A 16,586-nucleotide genomic window follows, 5' to 3' on the forward strand; every position below is an offset into this window, starting at 1 on the left:
GCGTCGATGCTGAAGAAGAAATCGTAATCTCTGGTATTGCTGGCCGATTTCCTAATAGCGACAATTTAAAAGAGTTTCAAGAAAATCTATTTAACAAGGTGGATCTTGGTTCGAGCGATCATGGACGGTGGAATAAATGTAATAATTTTTTTTTAACATTAAGGAGGTTGGTTGTTCAAATCAATATGATAAGAATTTGTTCAAATTTATGGAGGATATTCGTCTATATGGGAATCTGTCGTCCATGCCAAAGTTGAAGACAATTGTCTGGATTGTTGTCGAGTAACTAATTATTAAAGATAAACTCTTATCTCTCTCTTATACACGGGCGACATAGCAAAAATGTTACGACACCTGTAATGTAACTCTCGAAAGCCTATTAAAAATGACAAGAATTTAATGAGAATAGATGCAAATAATTCTTTACATATTTAGGAAATACTTTTACGAAGACTGATAGTTATCAAGAAATTGCAAAAATAAAACAGCGTATTGCCACATTTTAACGTATTTTGATTTTAATTGTACAAAACAACGATTTAAAACCTTAATAAACAGCTAATTAAATGCACTCCATATATAATGTTTATTTGCTAAAACTCGTTTATTTCACGCGTCGAAAAATTTGATTCTTATAGAGTTGGCAATCGTCCCTTCTCGCCGCCTGCCCCGCAATGTGACGGCAATCAACCTCCTTAAGATATATTTTCAAAACTTATTAGGAAAAATATTCTTTTTATATTATCGTATATATTAATCGTAATTAAAGATTTGCAATATCTAATCTAATAATTAAAAAAACGATATCAAAATCCAAGAAAATTGTGTAACTCTACGTATATGCGTACATAATATATACATATATAACGAAAACAATCCTCGTAATTTATGTCGAAAATTATAAATTATCTTTTATTAATTCAAACATTTTTATGGCTACGTTATTTCTAATATCATAATTGAAAACAATCCAGATGCATATTATAAATTCTTAAAAACATTATTATTTTTTATATAGAAATAAGTGTATATATTACACTGGTCAACAAAATTTTATTGTTTTCAGATTGTTTTTAAAGGAATAGGTATTTTTTACTAATTTAGTTCCGCTGAACAAGAAGTTGACCTTGAAAATACTAAATTGGCTCTGGTTTTTTAAATAAACGGGGTCAAAAGTGCTAAAAACAGTTTTTGGTCATTTTTGAACATCTGTAGAAAAACAACGGAAGCACCGTATTTCTTAAAAAATAGAGCCAATTCATTATTTTCGTTTTCAGATTCGGATTCTACGGAAAAAAATCTATCACAATCAGTTGCCATTGGCCCGACCAAAAATCCGTGTTCCTTAGTGTTATATAAATATTCTTATAAAATATGACCTCATTTTCGCATTTTATGAACTGATGGGCGATTTAATTTACTTCTCTTGTCGTTGAAGTTCCGACTGTCATTTCTATTTCGATTATATTATAAACTGTGATATTATAGGGATAGGCTACGAGTCTTCGCACAAGACTCTTGTCTGGTAAGGTTACGTAACGTAATTCAATGCACAAGAAACGTACAACGCCGTAATTGATACATTTCTTGTGCGTTGATCCATGTTACGTTACGCTACGTTACAATACGAGAGTCTTGTGCGGAGGCTCTAACTTTTATTTGAATTTTCTCCTAGATTATACTACTTTTAGACCACCAAATTTTGAAATTATTTCTTGTTGGAGAGTATGAGATTATTTTGATTCAGTTGTCACGGCTGAAGATCTGACTATTCAAAACAAAGTCAAAATGTCCAATGTATAATTATATATTAGTTATTATAACGTTAACTTACGTTAATGTACGCTTTGTCAAACGCATTGTACTGTCAAATCCTCTTTTACTTATTACTTTTTAATATATTTATTTCTTATATAGCTTATAATATGCCCCATCGAATTGGTAAAGTCAACAATATCGCGAAATTCGATTCAGAATTTTTCAATATACCCGCAACAGAAGCTCATATAATGGATCCTATGCTTAGAACGTTACTCGAGCATACTTACGAAGCAATTATCGATGCCGGCGTAAACCCAAAAGAATTACAGGGAACAAGAACGAGTGTTCTTACAGCAATTTCTGTGTCTGGGACTCGATCTTTTTTGCTTTTGAACCTGAAGTGAGATATGTTCAATTATTATATACAATTATATACAATTAATAGAAATTAAAGAGAAATAATAACTAAATAGTTTAAAACGGCCAAAATTCGAGCAATTAACACAGATGTTAAAAATACACTGAAAAAAATCATGCAATATTTTACTACTTACACTGAAAAATGCAGATTATATGTAATTTTACATGAAATACATATTCCACTAAAAAATGTATATTATACCAAATTATCACCCGTATGTTTACTTCTCACTAAATGTGCTTTGAAATTTAAATATTTCTTAAGGGGTTAGTCTACTCTAGATTGGGCAGAAACAGTGAAAAATTCAGGAATTTTTTTCTTGACGCCAAAAACGAGGAGAGAAAAAAAGCTCCGTCATTCCGAAGACAATACAATATAGTTAATGACCATATTTTTTTTCAGACCACCCACATTTCAGAACCATGTACAAATTCAATCATTCATTTGATTGGGACAATGCACGCATTTTAGAAATTGAGCATAATTACAAAAAAAGATTGACCGCAGAAATGATACACATTAAAGAGCAGCCAAATGGCATAAATTTAAAGGACACAAGGACACGGAATTATTGAACGATGCCTATTTTGATATTTTGAACTTGTTATCATAAATGTCTTTTTAATAACAATGACTATTGGTTGCTGTGCCCTTGCGACGCGAGCATTGTCTCACAAGGAACGGTCGGAAGTGTCCCTCACCGATTTAAATGCGCTTTGGATATGTTGTAAAGCATCAAAAAATATTAGACACGTATTTTTTTTAGCGGCTTATCTCGCCGTTTAGGGGTTGAAACAACCACTCGAAAATAACGGATTTTATCGTTTCTTCGAAAATATAAGGCGTAACGATTGTCTCAGTCGTCTGTAATCCTTCGCGATGAGCACACGCTGTTGGAAGACGATGGAAAAATTCACCTCCGTTCTTGTTGCATTGATCGCTTATGTGAGTCCGTTTATGAGACAAAACTCAATAATTAAATTCACGTTGTCTTACGGAATTTCTAACTTTCCATATAGTTGCCACTAAGACGGTCTGGCGACAAAGGTCTTACAATTGCACGGGTTTTATGGACACACATAAGTCATGCAACGAAGGAAACGACGGATTCTCTGCTTGTAATTTGACAAATGGGTACTTGACGCTATATTCTTCCGACTTCTCTATGACTAATCGTTCTTATACATGGGTGAGATCTGATTAATATGTAAACTGTAGCGTTGGGTCGAATCTGATTCCTTTTTTGTAAAATGAGTTGAGATATTGTAATGCGTTATTCTTTATACGTTTTTATTGTTCTGAAGAAGGCCAAGTAAGGCTCGAAACGTAAACACGACTGTATATACCGTTATTGAAGTATTAAATATATTTTTAACATCTGTGTTAATTGCTCGAATTTTGGCCGTTTTAAACTACTTAGCTGTTGCTTTGTCGAGCGAAATTCCATTGTTATTAAATAATAACTATATGTGTAAAATTGTTGCAAGCATAGAAATCCCCTTTTATTATGTAAAGTGTATAAAAATTATACAATATTTTTAAACAGTTAAAAAAATAAATATTTAATTTGTAACTTATTATTTGTACATTTAATACTTTAAATATATTTAGAAATATGTATTGTGATTAGTTTGCTGGATTACCTATGATTGCATGCAACACTTCTCTCATGGCCAATCAAATTTCTTACTGGCTCGGCGTTATTGGACAATCGCATAATATTGATGCTGCATGTAGTTCAAGTACCGTTGCTATAGTGAAAGCTTACAAGCTGATTCAGTCCGGAGAGTGCGATGCGGCCATTATCGCTTCCGCCAATCTAATCCTCCATCCTCATGTACAATTTCAATTTTACCATCTAGGTATGTATTTATTATATCTTATTATATTGTATATTATATATTGTATGGATCATAAACATTTTTTGATATGTTTATTTATATCTCATTTATATTTCCATCTTTACGCAAATTTCAGATTTTAAATAATCATTGATCATATGTCGTTCTTGTTATATTAATACGATATATCTGAGCAATTCCCACGTCAAATTGGACGAGAATAACCTCGTATTTTAAATTGATTAAAATCGACAAACTCTTGTTGTGTGTGAATTATATTAAGATTATGTTATTATTTTACGTTTTTGTTTATCCAATAACGTGCTCTGTGAAACAATCGCACTCTTTGTCTATAATGTTCAATAAGCCCATGCTTTCTTTCTATCCTTACATTTAGATATTAAATCGAAGCTTGAAGAACTTTATTTAATAACATGAATTAATTTCCTTCTAGGGGTTTTATCTTCTGATGGTTATTGTAAACCCTTTGACGAGGAAGGCACTGGATATATGCGTAGCGAAACGGTCGCTGTAGTATATCTGCAAAAGGCAAAAAATGCAAGAAGAATATATGCAACCCTCGTACATGGTAAAATAAATTGCGATGGTTTTAAAGAAGAAGGTATTACCTTTCCATCGGTCGAAAAGCAAAAAATGTTATTGGATGAATTTTATAAGGAATGTGAAATCATGCCCAGTGAGTTATCTTACATGGAAGCCCATGCAACTGGTACTCTTGCTGGTGATCCCGTAGAAGTTATGTCTGTCGACCAGGCTATATGCGCTAAAAGAAACACTCCTTTATTGATGGGCTCGGTAAAATCAAATATTGGACATTCCGAACCCGCCAGTGGCCTTTGTCAAATCGCAAAGGTACATTGTGTAAAAAAATGATTTAACACTGACTTTGCTGAAAATGTGATTGTAGCAATTTATATTTTTTTATATTGTTACAATTATATTACATATGTATATAATAAATTTATATAAAATAATTACTATAATTACTGTTAATAAAAAGATGTAATTTCTTAAAGGTATTATTAGCGATGGAAACTGGTACAATTACGCCTACTATACACTTCAAGCGTCCGCGAAAAGAGTTAACTGCTATTATCGAAGGAAGAATAAAGATCGTCACTGAACCAACAGAATGGGAGGGTGGTTATGTAGCTATCAATTCTTTTGGGTTTGGAGGGGCTAATGGCCACATATTATTAAACTCAAATCCTAAACAAAAAATTGACAATGGAGCTCCAAATGATGATTTACCTAGGCTTGTAGCTGTGTCTGGTCGTACGGAGGAAGCAGTTAAAATCATCTTAGATGATGTAAGCAAATATTATATATAATGACTTATTTCATTTATTTTAGAAATAATTTTTGACATTAGTTTTTTGTATTATCATATAAATATAACAAACATAACAATTAAATATACACACGTGTATTTATATAGTGTCTAAAAAGATATTTACGTACATAATTACTTTCGAAATTATTTCGAATTTGCACAAAAAAGGAAAGTCAATGTATTAAATATATATTTACTTAATATATTAAGTAATAATAATGCATTTAATAATTGCTAAAGTAAAACTGCGCTGCAGAATAAGATAATATTATCGTCCTTGTTTGTAAATTATTCCAAGAATTATAGGATGTACATTCTTGTTACTGAATGCAGGTGCGAAATCGACCAATAGATGCTGAGTTTATATCTCTGCTACATCATATTCATAATGATGATATAGAAGGTCATCCTTACAGAGGATACATGATAACTGAGTCTAAAATATCTCATAATACAATTAATAAAATAGAACATACTCCATATATCAGAAGACCGATTTGTTTTATATTTTCTGGATTAGGATCTCAATGGTTTGGGATGAGTAAGTAAATATATTATTATGAAATATTCTAAATGTACATTCAACAAAGAAGAATTTTAAGTTATAGGATATATAAATATACAGAACGTATATACAAATATGGAGTATTACGATTATGATTATAACATATTCTTATCTAGTATGTTATCAAACTTATCATAATATATACATAAAAGTTTGATTCATTGCTTATTATTTATTAAGAATTTAATTTATTACAGTTAACGAGTAAAATTAAATTTTATCCTAGAACAAATACAACAATATGGGAAGAGGCTAGAGTTTCTTACGTACCCTTACCGTTAACTGAAAAAATCTAAATATCTAAATACGCGGATGCATGTACATATCTGTATATTAAAATTTAGAAACTTTATTAAAATTTTTATAGGTCGCGCTCTAATGAAATTCTCAGTGTTTGCCAAGGCAATCCAGAAATGTGGTATCGTTTTGAGATCTTACGGCATATCACTTACAGATATTTTAACAAGTGATAATAAAAATATTTTTGATAATATTTTAAATTTTTTATTGAGTCTTATTGGACTACAGGTAAGAAAAAAACTCTTTATTTGCCTTCATAAATTAAATATATATATGTATATATGTATATACATATATATAAATATAAAAATTACTTTATAATTACTTCATAATTCTAATCTTTATTTAAACCAAATAGAAAGCTATTTCTTTTATATGTATCGCAGATTGGATTAGTTGATCTTTTAACATCTATTGGTGTAGTCCCCGATTTTATAATCGGTCACTCCATTGGTGAACTAATCTGTGGATATGCCGATGGATGTTTAACGTCCGAAGAAACGATTCTGTCGGCATATTTCATCGGTTTAGCCCTTCACGAGTCGAAAATAATTAACGGCTCCATGGCTGAAATTAATCTCGACCTTGAAACCTTAAAAGTTATGTGCCTTTCGGATATCGATATAGCTTGTTACAATAGTTCTTCTAATTTTATTGTAAGCGGACCAACAAATTCTATAAGAGCATTCCTCAACAAATTGCAGGTATATATTAATGTTATAAACAATATAATCTTTCTTCTATCTAGTTTCTTTAATTGTTTTGTTAAAACAAGCAATTAATAATATTTATATATTTCTATTTTTTCTATATATTCTTTTTATAATATTTAGATTTTATTTTCTTTTTTTTAGGCGAATAGTATACCTGTAAAAGAAATTTCTTGTGGTAATATACCTTTTCATAGTCGTTACATCAAACCTGCTGTAGCTAAGTCTGAAGAATACTTGAACCGAACATTACCACAAAAAAAGTTTCACAGCTCAAAGTGGCTGACAACATCCCCAACGAGTACTCCAATACTATACCTTTATGTTCAAAATATTATACAAATCACTTGTTGTTTCCGGTGTTATTCGCAAAGACGATACGTTCAGTTCCAAAAGATACAGTGACGATTGAAATATCTCCTCAGAATATTCTTCAACACATTTTGAACAATTATTTATACTCTACAGTAACAAACGTAGCGCTATATGAACAAACCGAGAATCATAATAATGAGATATTTTTAGAATCAATCGGAAAACTTTATAACGCTGGATTGCAGCCACAGATTGCAAATCTCTATCCGACAGTGGAATTTCCTGTAAGCCGCGGTACCCCAATGATTTCTCCTCTCATAAGGTATTTGAAATATTTAGGTGAAATCAGAAGAGAACATATTTAATATAATAGCAAATTAGAACTTTGAACTCTTTTTCAAACTTGGTTAGTTTTATCATTTAATTTCGAAATCACATGTCTGTATTTTGAAGACATTCCATCACCTTACTTATCTCAAAGATAAATGTATTCTTATAAAATGTATTCTTATATACACATGTTAATCCTTTTATGCCTATTACATAGAACAGATAACAGTGATATTTTAGAATCTGAGTTTCAATTTTAGATCAAATCTTGAATTGAGTAATTTCTACAATTAATTCGTTTACACGAAAATTATATAATAATTTCTAATAACGTTTGCAGATGGGATCATTCAAAAGATTTGTTTGTAGTGCGTCAAGTTCACAAAAAAAAAATTGACAAAAAGGAAATAGTTGTCAGTATTAGTACAATTGATGAAGAATTTGTGTATTTAACGGGCCATGTCGTTAATGAAAAAAATTTATTTCCTGCTATGGGATATCTTTTTTATATCTGGGAAATGATCGCATCGTTAAAAAACCAAGAATGTATCAATACACCAGTTGTATTTGAAGACGTTAATTTTATTCGTGCTACAGTGCTATCACAACAAAATGAGATCGAATTAACTCTCTCGATCCAAGAAGGTAATATTATTACGTAAACAATTAATTTTCTAGCGTGAGTTTTTTATTTTTTAATTAGATTTTAAAGCTTATATGCCGTTTTTATGGCACAATATATACTATAATTAAAATGTAAAAAATATACAGAGAAAATATATGAGAATAATTAATCTTAGCGCGGAATCTTCTTTCTTTTCACAAGTCAACTACATTTGTAAGGTCCAGCTCCAAATTGACATATTTATATTAATTTTAATTTCTTATAAAATTATATTACGTTTAATGAATTTACACCTATATCTAGGTAGCAAAAGGTTTGAAATAATGGAAGGAGATAATGCTATTGTTACTGGAACAGTACGAATTCCAACCAATGTTGAAAATGAAAAAATATCAGCTAATCTTGCTGAATGTATCGATGGTGAAGAAGAAATGAGTACAAAAGACATCTATAAGGAATTAAGACTTCGCGGTTATCAATATGCTGGCGCATTTCGTGGATTAAAAAGCGCATCGGTTACTGGATCAAACGGCCATATCGCATGGACATGCAATTGGGTGGCATTTATGGACAGTATGTTACAGATGATGATTTTAGGACAGAATTCAAGAAGCCTTTTTGTTCCAACAAGAATTCGCAAACTAACTATCGATCCGAAATATCACATACAGATAATTCAGGATTATCCACTTGAAGATAGACGTAAGTAAAATAAGTGATACAATGCGGCCAATTGCCTGACAAATAAATTTCAAATTTGCTACGTTGCAGAATTCTCTGTTCGTCGTTACAAGTCTTTAGACGCTATAATATCTGGAGGAATAGAAATTTGTGGCACTGTGGCTACACCTATATCTCGCCGACAAAAAGTAGTTAATACCGTTCTTGAAGAATACAAATTTGTTGCTCATCGTGATTTAGGTACTATGTCGTTGCAAGATGCAATAAGAATGTCAATGCACATTGCACTCGAATGTGGCAATATGATAAATATTAAAATTATCGAATTTGTCGATGACAGTGACAAAGTGGTACCAGAAGATTTAAATTCTCCACTTATTAGTGAAATCTTAAATGATTTACCGCTGATTCGACACCACACTAAACTCGTGACGACCCGCGAGAAATTCCCAAATATTTCTTTACCCGACAACGTTTCTACAACGGAAATTACTAAGTTGTCGAAGGACGAGAATTGTTTGATAGTTCTTGGTTTCAATATTTTGACAAAAAATAGCAAAAGTTTATATAAACAGTTGCTGTCTCTGTTAATGCCACAGGGTTTTCTACTAACTTTGGAGGAATCCGGTGCGGTCTATGATTATTCATGCCTGAAAACGTATGAGTTGGATATCATACTGGAAAAACAAATAAATGACAAGAAGTTTTTGTTATTAAGAAAAACGCGACATATTACGAGAAACCAGCGGATTGTACATGTGAACAATTACGAATTTTCATGGGTAGATGAACTGCAATCAATCATAAAGGTGCAAAACGAGACTGGTGTAGATACCGAGATAATTCTCGTCTCGGAAGCAGACTTCGAATGCGGGCTACTCGGTTTTATTAATTGTTTGCGAAAAGAACCAGGCGGCGAAATAATTAGAAGCGTATTTATTCAAGATGACAAAGCGCCTACATTTTCTTTGCAAGAACCATTGTACACGAAGCAGCTACAGTTGGACCTACCCATCAATGTTATACGTTCCGGTAACGTTTGGGGATCATACAGGCATTTTCCATTACCAACGTTAGAATCAAAACTTGTTCAGAGCGCTTACGTTGCGCAGATGGTATGTTAAGATGTTCTATTATAAATTTTATAATAAAAAATATTAATTAATATTTACTTATAACAGGTACAAGGAGATATGAGTACTCTTTGCTGGACACAGAGCAGAATGTCTCGCATTAACCATGAAAACCTCGTTGATGTAATTTATACGTCTGTTAATTTTAAAGATATCATGATAGCTACTGGCAGACTCAACGCTGAAACGTGCGAACGCGGTAACGACTGTTTTATTGGCTTGGAATTTGTTGGTTTCAATACGCATAAGCAGAGGATAATGGGATTATGTTCACACGGGTAAAATATAGAGTATCAATACATATGCGATAAAAAGAATTTTTTGCAATTGACAGTATTAATTTCTATTTTATATGAGTATCATTAATTAGTATTAATAACGTTTTAATTTAAGTGACATTAACTTAAATTTAATATTAAATTAAAAATATGCAATATATACGTTATTTTAATGTAACGTTTAGATAAATAAATACATTTTCAAAATTTTTATGCATAGAGGAATGACGAACATTCTTGTGGCCGATAAATATCTTAGTTGGATTATACCTGACAAGTGGACAATGGAAGACGCAGCAACAATTCCGTGTGTGTACAGCACGTGTTACTATGCTTTATACATAAGGGGTAAAATGAAAAAGGGAGACAAAATCTTAATTCATTCTGGTACTGGAGGCATTGGTCAAGCTGCGATCCATCTTGCGCTTCACGAAGGTTGCGAAGTGTTTACGACAGTTGGAACTGTCGAGAAACGACAGTTTATAAGAGAAACGTTTCCCTCCATTCCCGAAGATCATATCGGAAACTCTCGAGATACAAGCTTTGAACAAATGATTATGCAGCGTACAAAAGGTCGTGGGGTGGATATCGTATTGAATTCTTTAGCCGAAGAGAAATTACAAGCATCTGTTCGCTGTTTAGCAAATGGTGGTCGTTTTCTAGAAATTGGAAAATTTGATATGGTTTCCAATAATTCCTTGGATATATCTATCTTTTCTAAAGATATTAGCTTTCATGGCATTTTATTAGACAAATTATTCTATTCAAACGCAGAACAAAAGTCAAGGTTGTGGAAAACGATAACAGAAGGTATAAAAGACGGTGCTATTAAACCACTATGCAGAAGAGTCTTCGAAAGAAATGAAATAGAAGCTGCCTTTAGATATATGGCCGCTGGAAAACATATTGGCAAGGTACAATTATTTCTTAATATACACAGAAATATGTAATTATGATACAGAATATTTTATCATATCAAATTAGAAACAATTCTTTGTTTCTAATTAATGCTATAAAGGTAGTAACAAATGTAGGTTTACTAAAATTATATTTGACATAAAAAATTTTTGTATTTATATTAATAAATAACGTTAATTATTAATTAATTAAAGTTAATAATAAAAATAATGATAAAATGCGAAACAATATCAATAATAAAATAAAATATGAAATCTTTGTTATTTATAATTTATTACTTTATAGAAAAAACGATTGTTTCTTAATTGCTTATTCGCAGATAATTATCAGAGTTCACAAAGAGGAAGAGCCTTTGGATTCTCCACTACTCGCTCATCCACGATATTATTGTTTGGAGCATAAATGCTACGTTATTTTGGGTGGACTTGGCGGATTTGGTTTAGAGCTAGCAGACTGGTTGACTCTTCGAGGTGCAAAAAATCTGGTATTAACATCACGAACCGGGATCAGAACAGGTTATCAGCAATCAAGAGTAAAGCTATGGCGATCTTACGGTGTGGATGTACAGATCGTTACAGTCGATGATAATTTGAAACATGAAGATTGTGAATCCCTGTTAAAATTTGCTGAAGAAAGAGCACCAGTGGATGCCATATTTAATCTTGCAGTTGTTTTAAAAGATTGTATATTTCAAAATCAATCACCTCAAACGTTCGAGGATTCATTCAAATCAAAAGCATGGATGACGAAAAAAATGGACGAATTGTCGAGGAAGATTTGTCTGCAACTTCGACATTTTATCGTTTTTTCCTCCGTGTCGTGTGGAAGAGGAAACGCAGGCCAGACAAATTATGGGATGGCTAATTCCGTAATGGAGAGAATCTGTGAGAAGAGGATAGAAGAAGGATTACACGGTTTAGCGATACAGTGGGGTGCTGTTGGTGATGTCGGACTCGTGGCAGATATGCAAGAAGAAAATAAGGAATTGGTTATTGGAGGTACATTGCAACAACGAATATCTTCTTGTTTGAAGACATTAGAAATATTTCTGTTACAAGATCGACCTGTCGTAAGCAGTATGGTTGTTGCTGAAAAAGCAAAAATTGGCGGATCAATGAATATTTATGAAACAGTTGCTCATATTATGGGTAAGCAGTTTTATGCAAAGCTAAACAAAGAAAAATACTAAATACATATAATAGCCAGGAAATAGAAGTGAAATAAAAATGTTATTCCAAGTATATTTATTGGAATAAGTAATATTTCAAAAAATATATTTTTTGCACAAAATTACACGAATACTTATACTTATAATATTTGGAAAATTATCTTACAATTACTGCAGACTTAACACTTTAAGTAGGCCTCTTAGGAGGCCTCTACGTGTTTCTCTCATTTTAATTATTGTATAATTTAGGTCCTATATATAATCAAAATTTTTAGATTATAATTAATATTTAATAGAAGGCAAAGCAAAAAGTAAAAGCAAAAAAAAATAATGGCCCTCGTCTTTTAACACAAAAGTATTCAACTAATAAATAATTTTGTCTAGAATTTTTGTTACGGATTACTTAAATAATAATTATATCAATTTATTCTACTATTGTTTGTCACATAGTTTTCTTTGTACATGTAATTGTAATTAATAACAAATTCAGTTGGTCGCACTAGTGCGCACTGGCGCATTAAATGTTCAACCAAATTTGTTATAAATGTGACATGCATTGATTGTTTACATCTGATGCAGTTTTAACAGTATCAGAGCGATGAACAGAGTAAAAGTTATCTTAACAAGTTTAAAAACTATAATAATTGTTACACTTTTTAATAGTTATTACACTTTTTAATAGTTATCTCTACAATTATTCGTTAAAAAATACACACATAAAAATGGTATATAATTATACAGAAAGGGAGTAGTCTCACCGATTTTAATGACCTTTACATATGTTGTTAAGGACGTGATTCTGAATAACTTTTCCTTATAACTTACTATAATCGGCGTCACTGTTTATTTAAAAGTTAAAAACACATAATGTAACTAAAGAATATAACAGTTTATGTCAGTGCTAAGGGAAGTAATTTACTGATATGTGTGTATATACAGTACATATGTAGGCGGAGGAGAGGCTACCCCGCATGCAGGGGTGGGTGAGGGTGAACCTCGGTTCGCGTGGAAAGTTGAAAACCTAAATCGTACAATGCTAGACCTTGTTTTGCTCTATAAGCAGTGTGGGGTGGGATGAACTTCAATGTAAATCAAAGGTCTAACCCACCAATTGTTGTATGAATGAGAAACTTTCCACGCGAACCAAGGTCCACCCCCATCTACTTCTGCTTGTGGGGGAGAGGCGGTAGCCCTCCCCGCCTACACGTGTACTGTCTATACACACATATCAACAAATTACTTCTCTTAGAACTAATGTTACTTTATAATACCTACAAAAAGTAATAAAATTGTGGAACTTCAATTTGCTATTTCTTCTAAACAATGCCGTCTCTTACTTATTTTTTGCATAGAATTACTCAGAAAGACTCCCTCCCCCTACAACATATTTAAGTAGCGATAAAATCGGTGAGTGCTGATCTTTTATGCATATTTACCAAGAAATGTAATAATTCTTAATTAAAATCTTTGTTGTATATTCAATTTTAAAGGATTAACTACAATGACATAAAATTGATTTTAGTATACAATTCTTACTTTATTTCAAAATAGAATTAAAGAACATAAACGCAGTGCCACCAAACGTACCACTGGTCGAAATGGGTATGGATTCGATGATGGCAGTTGAAATTAAGCAAACGTTGGAAAGAGAGTTTGATATTTCCTTGACAGCGCAAGACATTAAAACTCTAAATTTTGCTAAACTTCGACAAATGACAATTACAACGGAACAAGGAAAGATCTACGATACAAATGAAATTGAGCCAAGTAATTTGGAAGGCTTCGACATGTTGATTCGAAAAGTGAAGGATTCAGACTTTGTTCCAGATATTCTTGTAGAACTTGTTACCAAGGAGGTTGATCGAGACAATATATTTCTTTTACCGGGAATCGAAGGATGTTCAAGTGTATATAAATCTATAGCATCAGGAATTAAATCTTCGACAACGTGTGTGCAACACGGTGTACTTAATATTCCTGATGAAAGTCATTCAGTGATGAAATCAGCCGCTTATTTGCTGCCTGTAAGGAGATCAAATTTAATTAAAATATTTGTTTTGATTATTTTTAAATAGTTTATAGGTATATATATATAAGTAATATTTAACAATTAGAGGTACAAATCTTTCGTATTATACCACAGCTTACACATACATTTATATTTATTTTCTTAGCACATATTAAAGAAAATAAAAGATCAAAGGAAATTTCTAATAGTGGGTTATTCGTTTGGATCGTTAATTGCCATTGAATTAGCAAGATTATTAGAAGCTAAAGATTTCTCAGGACGGTTAATATTAATAGACGGAGCTCCCGATCAAATGAAATTTTGGACTAATCAATATTTGGACTGTACTTCGCCAGATGAGTTGCAAAATGTGGTATTACTTGGTTTATTGAAAATGTACACTACAGTTAACAAGGAAAAGGTTAGTAAATGATAAAAAAAACATATTTAGATTTTTTTTATTGTAAAAACTATTTATGTAATTTTAATCTTATATAAATTTAAATAAATTAATCACACATAAAATAATTTATTATATCATGAATATCTTCGGGGATTGTATTTGAATCTTGAAATAGTAAAACAAATTGTTTTACATTTTGTTTTGTATGTTCGTGTATGTGTCAAGATTAAATAATAATAATAGTTTTAGATAGAAAGCACAATAAGTCAGTATTAATAAATATGTAAGGAATTTTAATGAACTAATAAGAATAACAACAGATTTTACCATGGTTCGAAAATTCAATAAATTTTTTATATTTATATTAATAAAACGCAGACGTTACTTTGGCACAATTATTACAATTAATCATATGAAATTTTTTTATTTACAGCTTGCGTTAGAGCTGAATACATGTAACACATGGGACGACAAAGTGAAAGTATTTCATGCTTACTTCCCGAAGGATTTAAATGTATTGACCATCGACAATCAAAAGCTTATATATTTCACAGTTTACAATCATATTGTCGCTGTACAGGATTACGATATTTCATTATTACCTCGCCTTAAATCATCTATAACATTGCTAAAACCTACATTTCCGATTGCTCTTTTACTGAAGAGGATTATGGTTTACATAAGGTAAATAAATCTATAATTTGGATAGAATTTTTGAAATAAAACTATGATATTAAAAATAACAAGAAACTTATTTTTAGGTTACCGAAGGTAAAGTGCAAATTCATTATGTGGAAGGTAATCATATCACAATGATGGACAACGACAAAATCATATCAGCTATTAACGAAGAATGGATAGAAGATAATAAGATAGAAGATAATATAATACAATATAAGGAGGAGGAGGAGGAAGAGAAAGAGGAGTAATATAACAAATATATATACTTTATCGGGACGCGGTGACATTAAAATTTACTGATAATGTTATCCTACAATACGTCGATCTTTAAAATTTAAAATAAGCATAGTATAAAAAGATATGTGCGCTTAAATTTTTGTGTTTGACTGTTTAACAATATATTTCAAGAAGTAAAGAATCCAATTAATTTCAGACAATTATGCTTCTTTTATGTTTTAGACAGACTATATCATAATTGTCTTGAATCGATTTAATTCTTCTTAGAATATATTGTTAAACACAAAAATTTAAGAGTACATATCTTTTTATGTATGGTCATTTTAAGGTTTAAGACGTATGAAACAACCTCTCAAGGATAACGCTTATATTTGATAGTATTTTAAGCAATTATCATGGAAACGGTAAGATATATATATGTAAAATGTAAAAAAAAAAAAAACATTTATGATCTATTTATGTACGTTATAATTGTGTATTTAAATTTTTCAAAAATGTAATAAAAGTCTTCAAAATACTTCCACTATCATTATAATTTTCCTGAAAAAACTATATCCAGTTTAAGCCCCGAGTGAACAGTCATGAGTCATTATTAGTCGATTAATCGATAGGGGGATACTCACGAAGTACGAAACGAAAAGTTTTAAAATTGCCTAATTGAAGTCTGGTGAGCGTACGAACCTAATCTAAATTATAGATAATTAAAAAATAAAAATTTATAATTATTATTTTAAAGTACTCTGCAAACCATTCAACTTTTGTTTAAAATATGTTTTTCTATCTTTTACAGTTTCGGAAATATTCGGCCCGAAAAAGAAAAGTCTTTTTTTTTTCAAAAGGATGTTTCAGCCTCTAAA

The 16,586-nt window shown here is 31.2% G+C and overlaps 1 protein-coding gene across 1 annotated transcript; it reads left to right on the forward strand.

Annotated features, from left to right (window-relative positions):
* The first annotated feature begins 3,803 nt into the window (after window positions 1-3,803).
* Window positions 3,804-16,247, forward strand: LOC139822072 (fatty acid synthase-like). The gene is given in 19 exon segments (XM_071793600.1): window positions 3,804-4,044; window positions 4,478-4,896; window positions 5,061-5,354; window positions 5,711-5,918; window positions 6,310-6,470; window positions 6,629-6,946; window positions 7,097-7,253; window positions 7,256-7,589; window positions 7,938-8,242; window positions 8,526-8,924; window positions 8,994-10,018; window positions 10,085-10,314; window positions 10,535-11,228; window positions 11,552-12,380; window positions 13,952-14,424; window positions 14,575-14,829; window positions 15,245-15,449; window positions 15,452-15,495; window positions 15,573-16,247. Coding segments are annotated over 19 exon segments (6,735 nt in total). The 5' UTR covers window positions 3,804-3,827; the 3' UTR covers window positions 15,741-16,247.
* The last annotated feature ends 339 nt before the right edge of the window (window positions 16,248-16,586 follow it).

Source organism: Temnothorax longispinosus, chromosome 11, assembly GCF_030848805.1.
Source record: "Temnothorax longispinosus isolate EJ_2023e chromosome 11, Tlon_JGU_v1, whole genome shotgun sequence".
NCBI classification, from domain to species: Eukaryota; Metazoa; Arthropoda; class Insecta; order Hymenoptera; family Formicidae; genus Temnothorax; species Temnothorax longispinosus.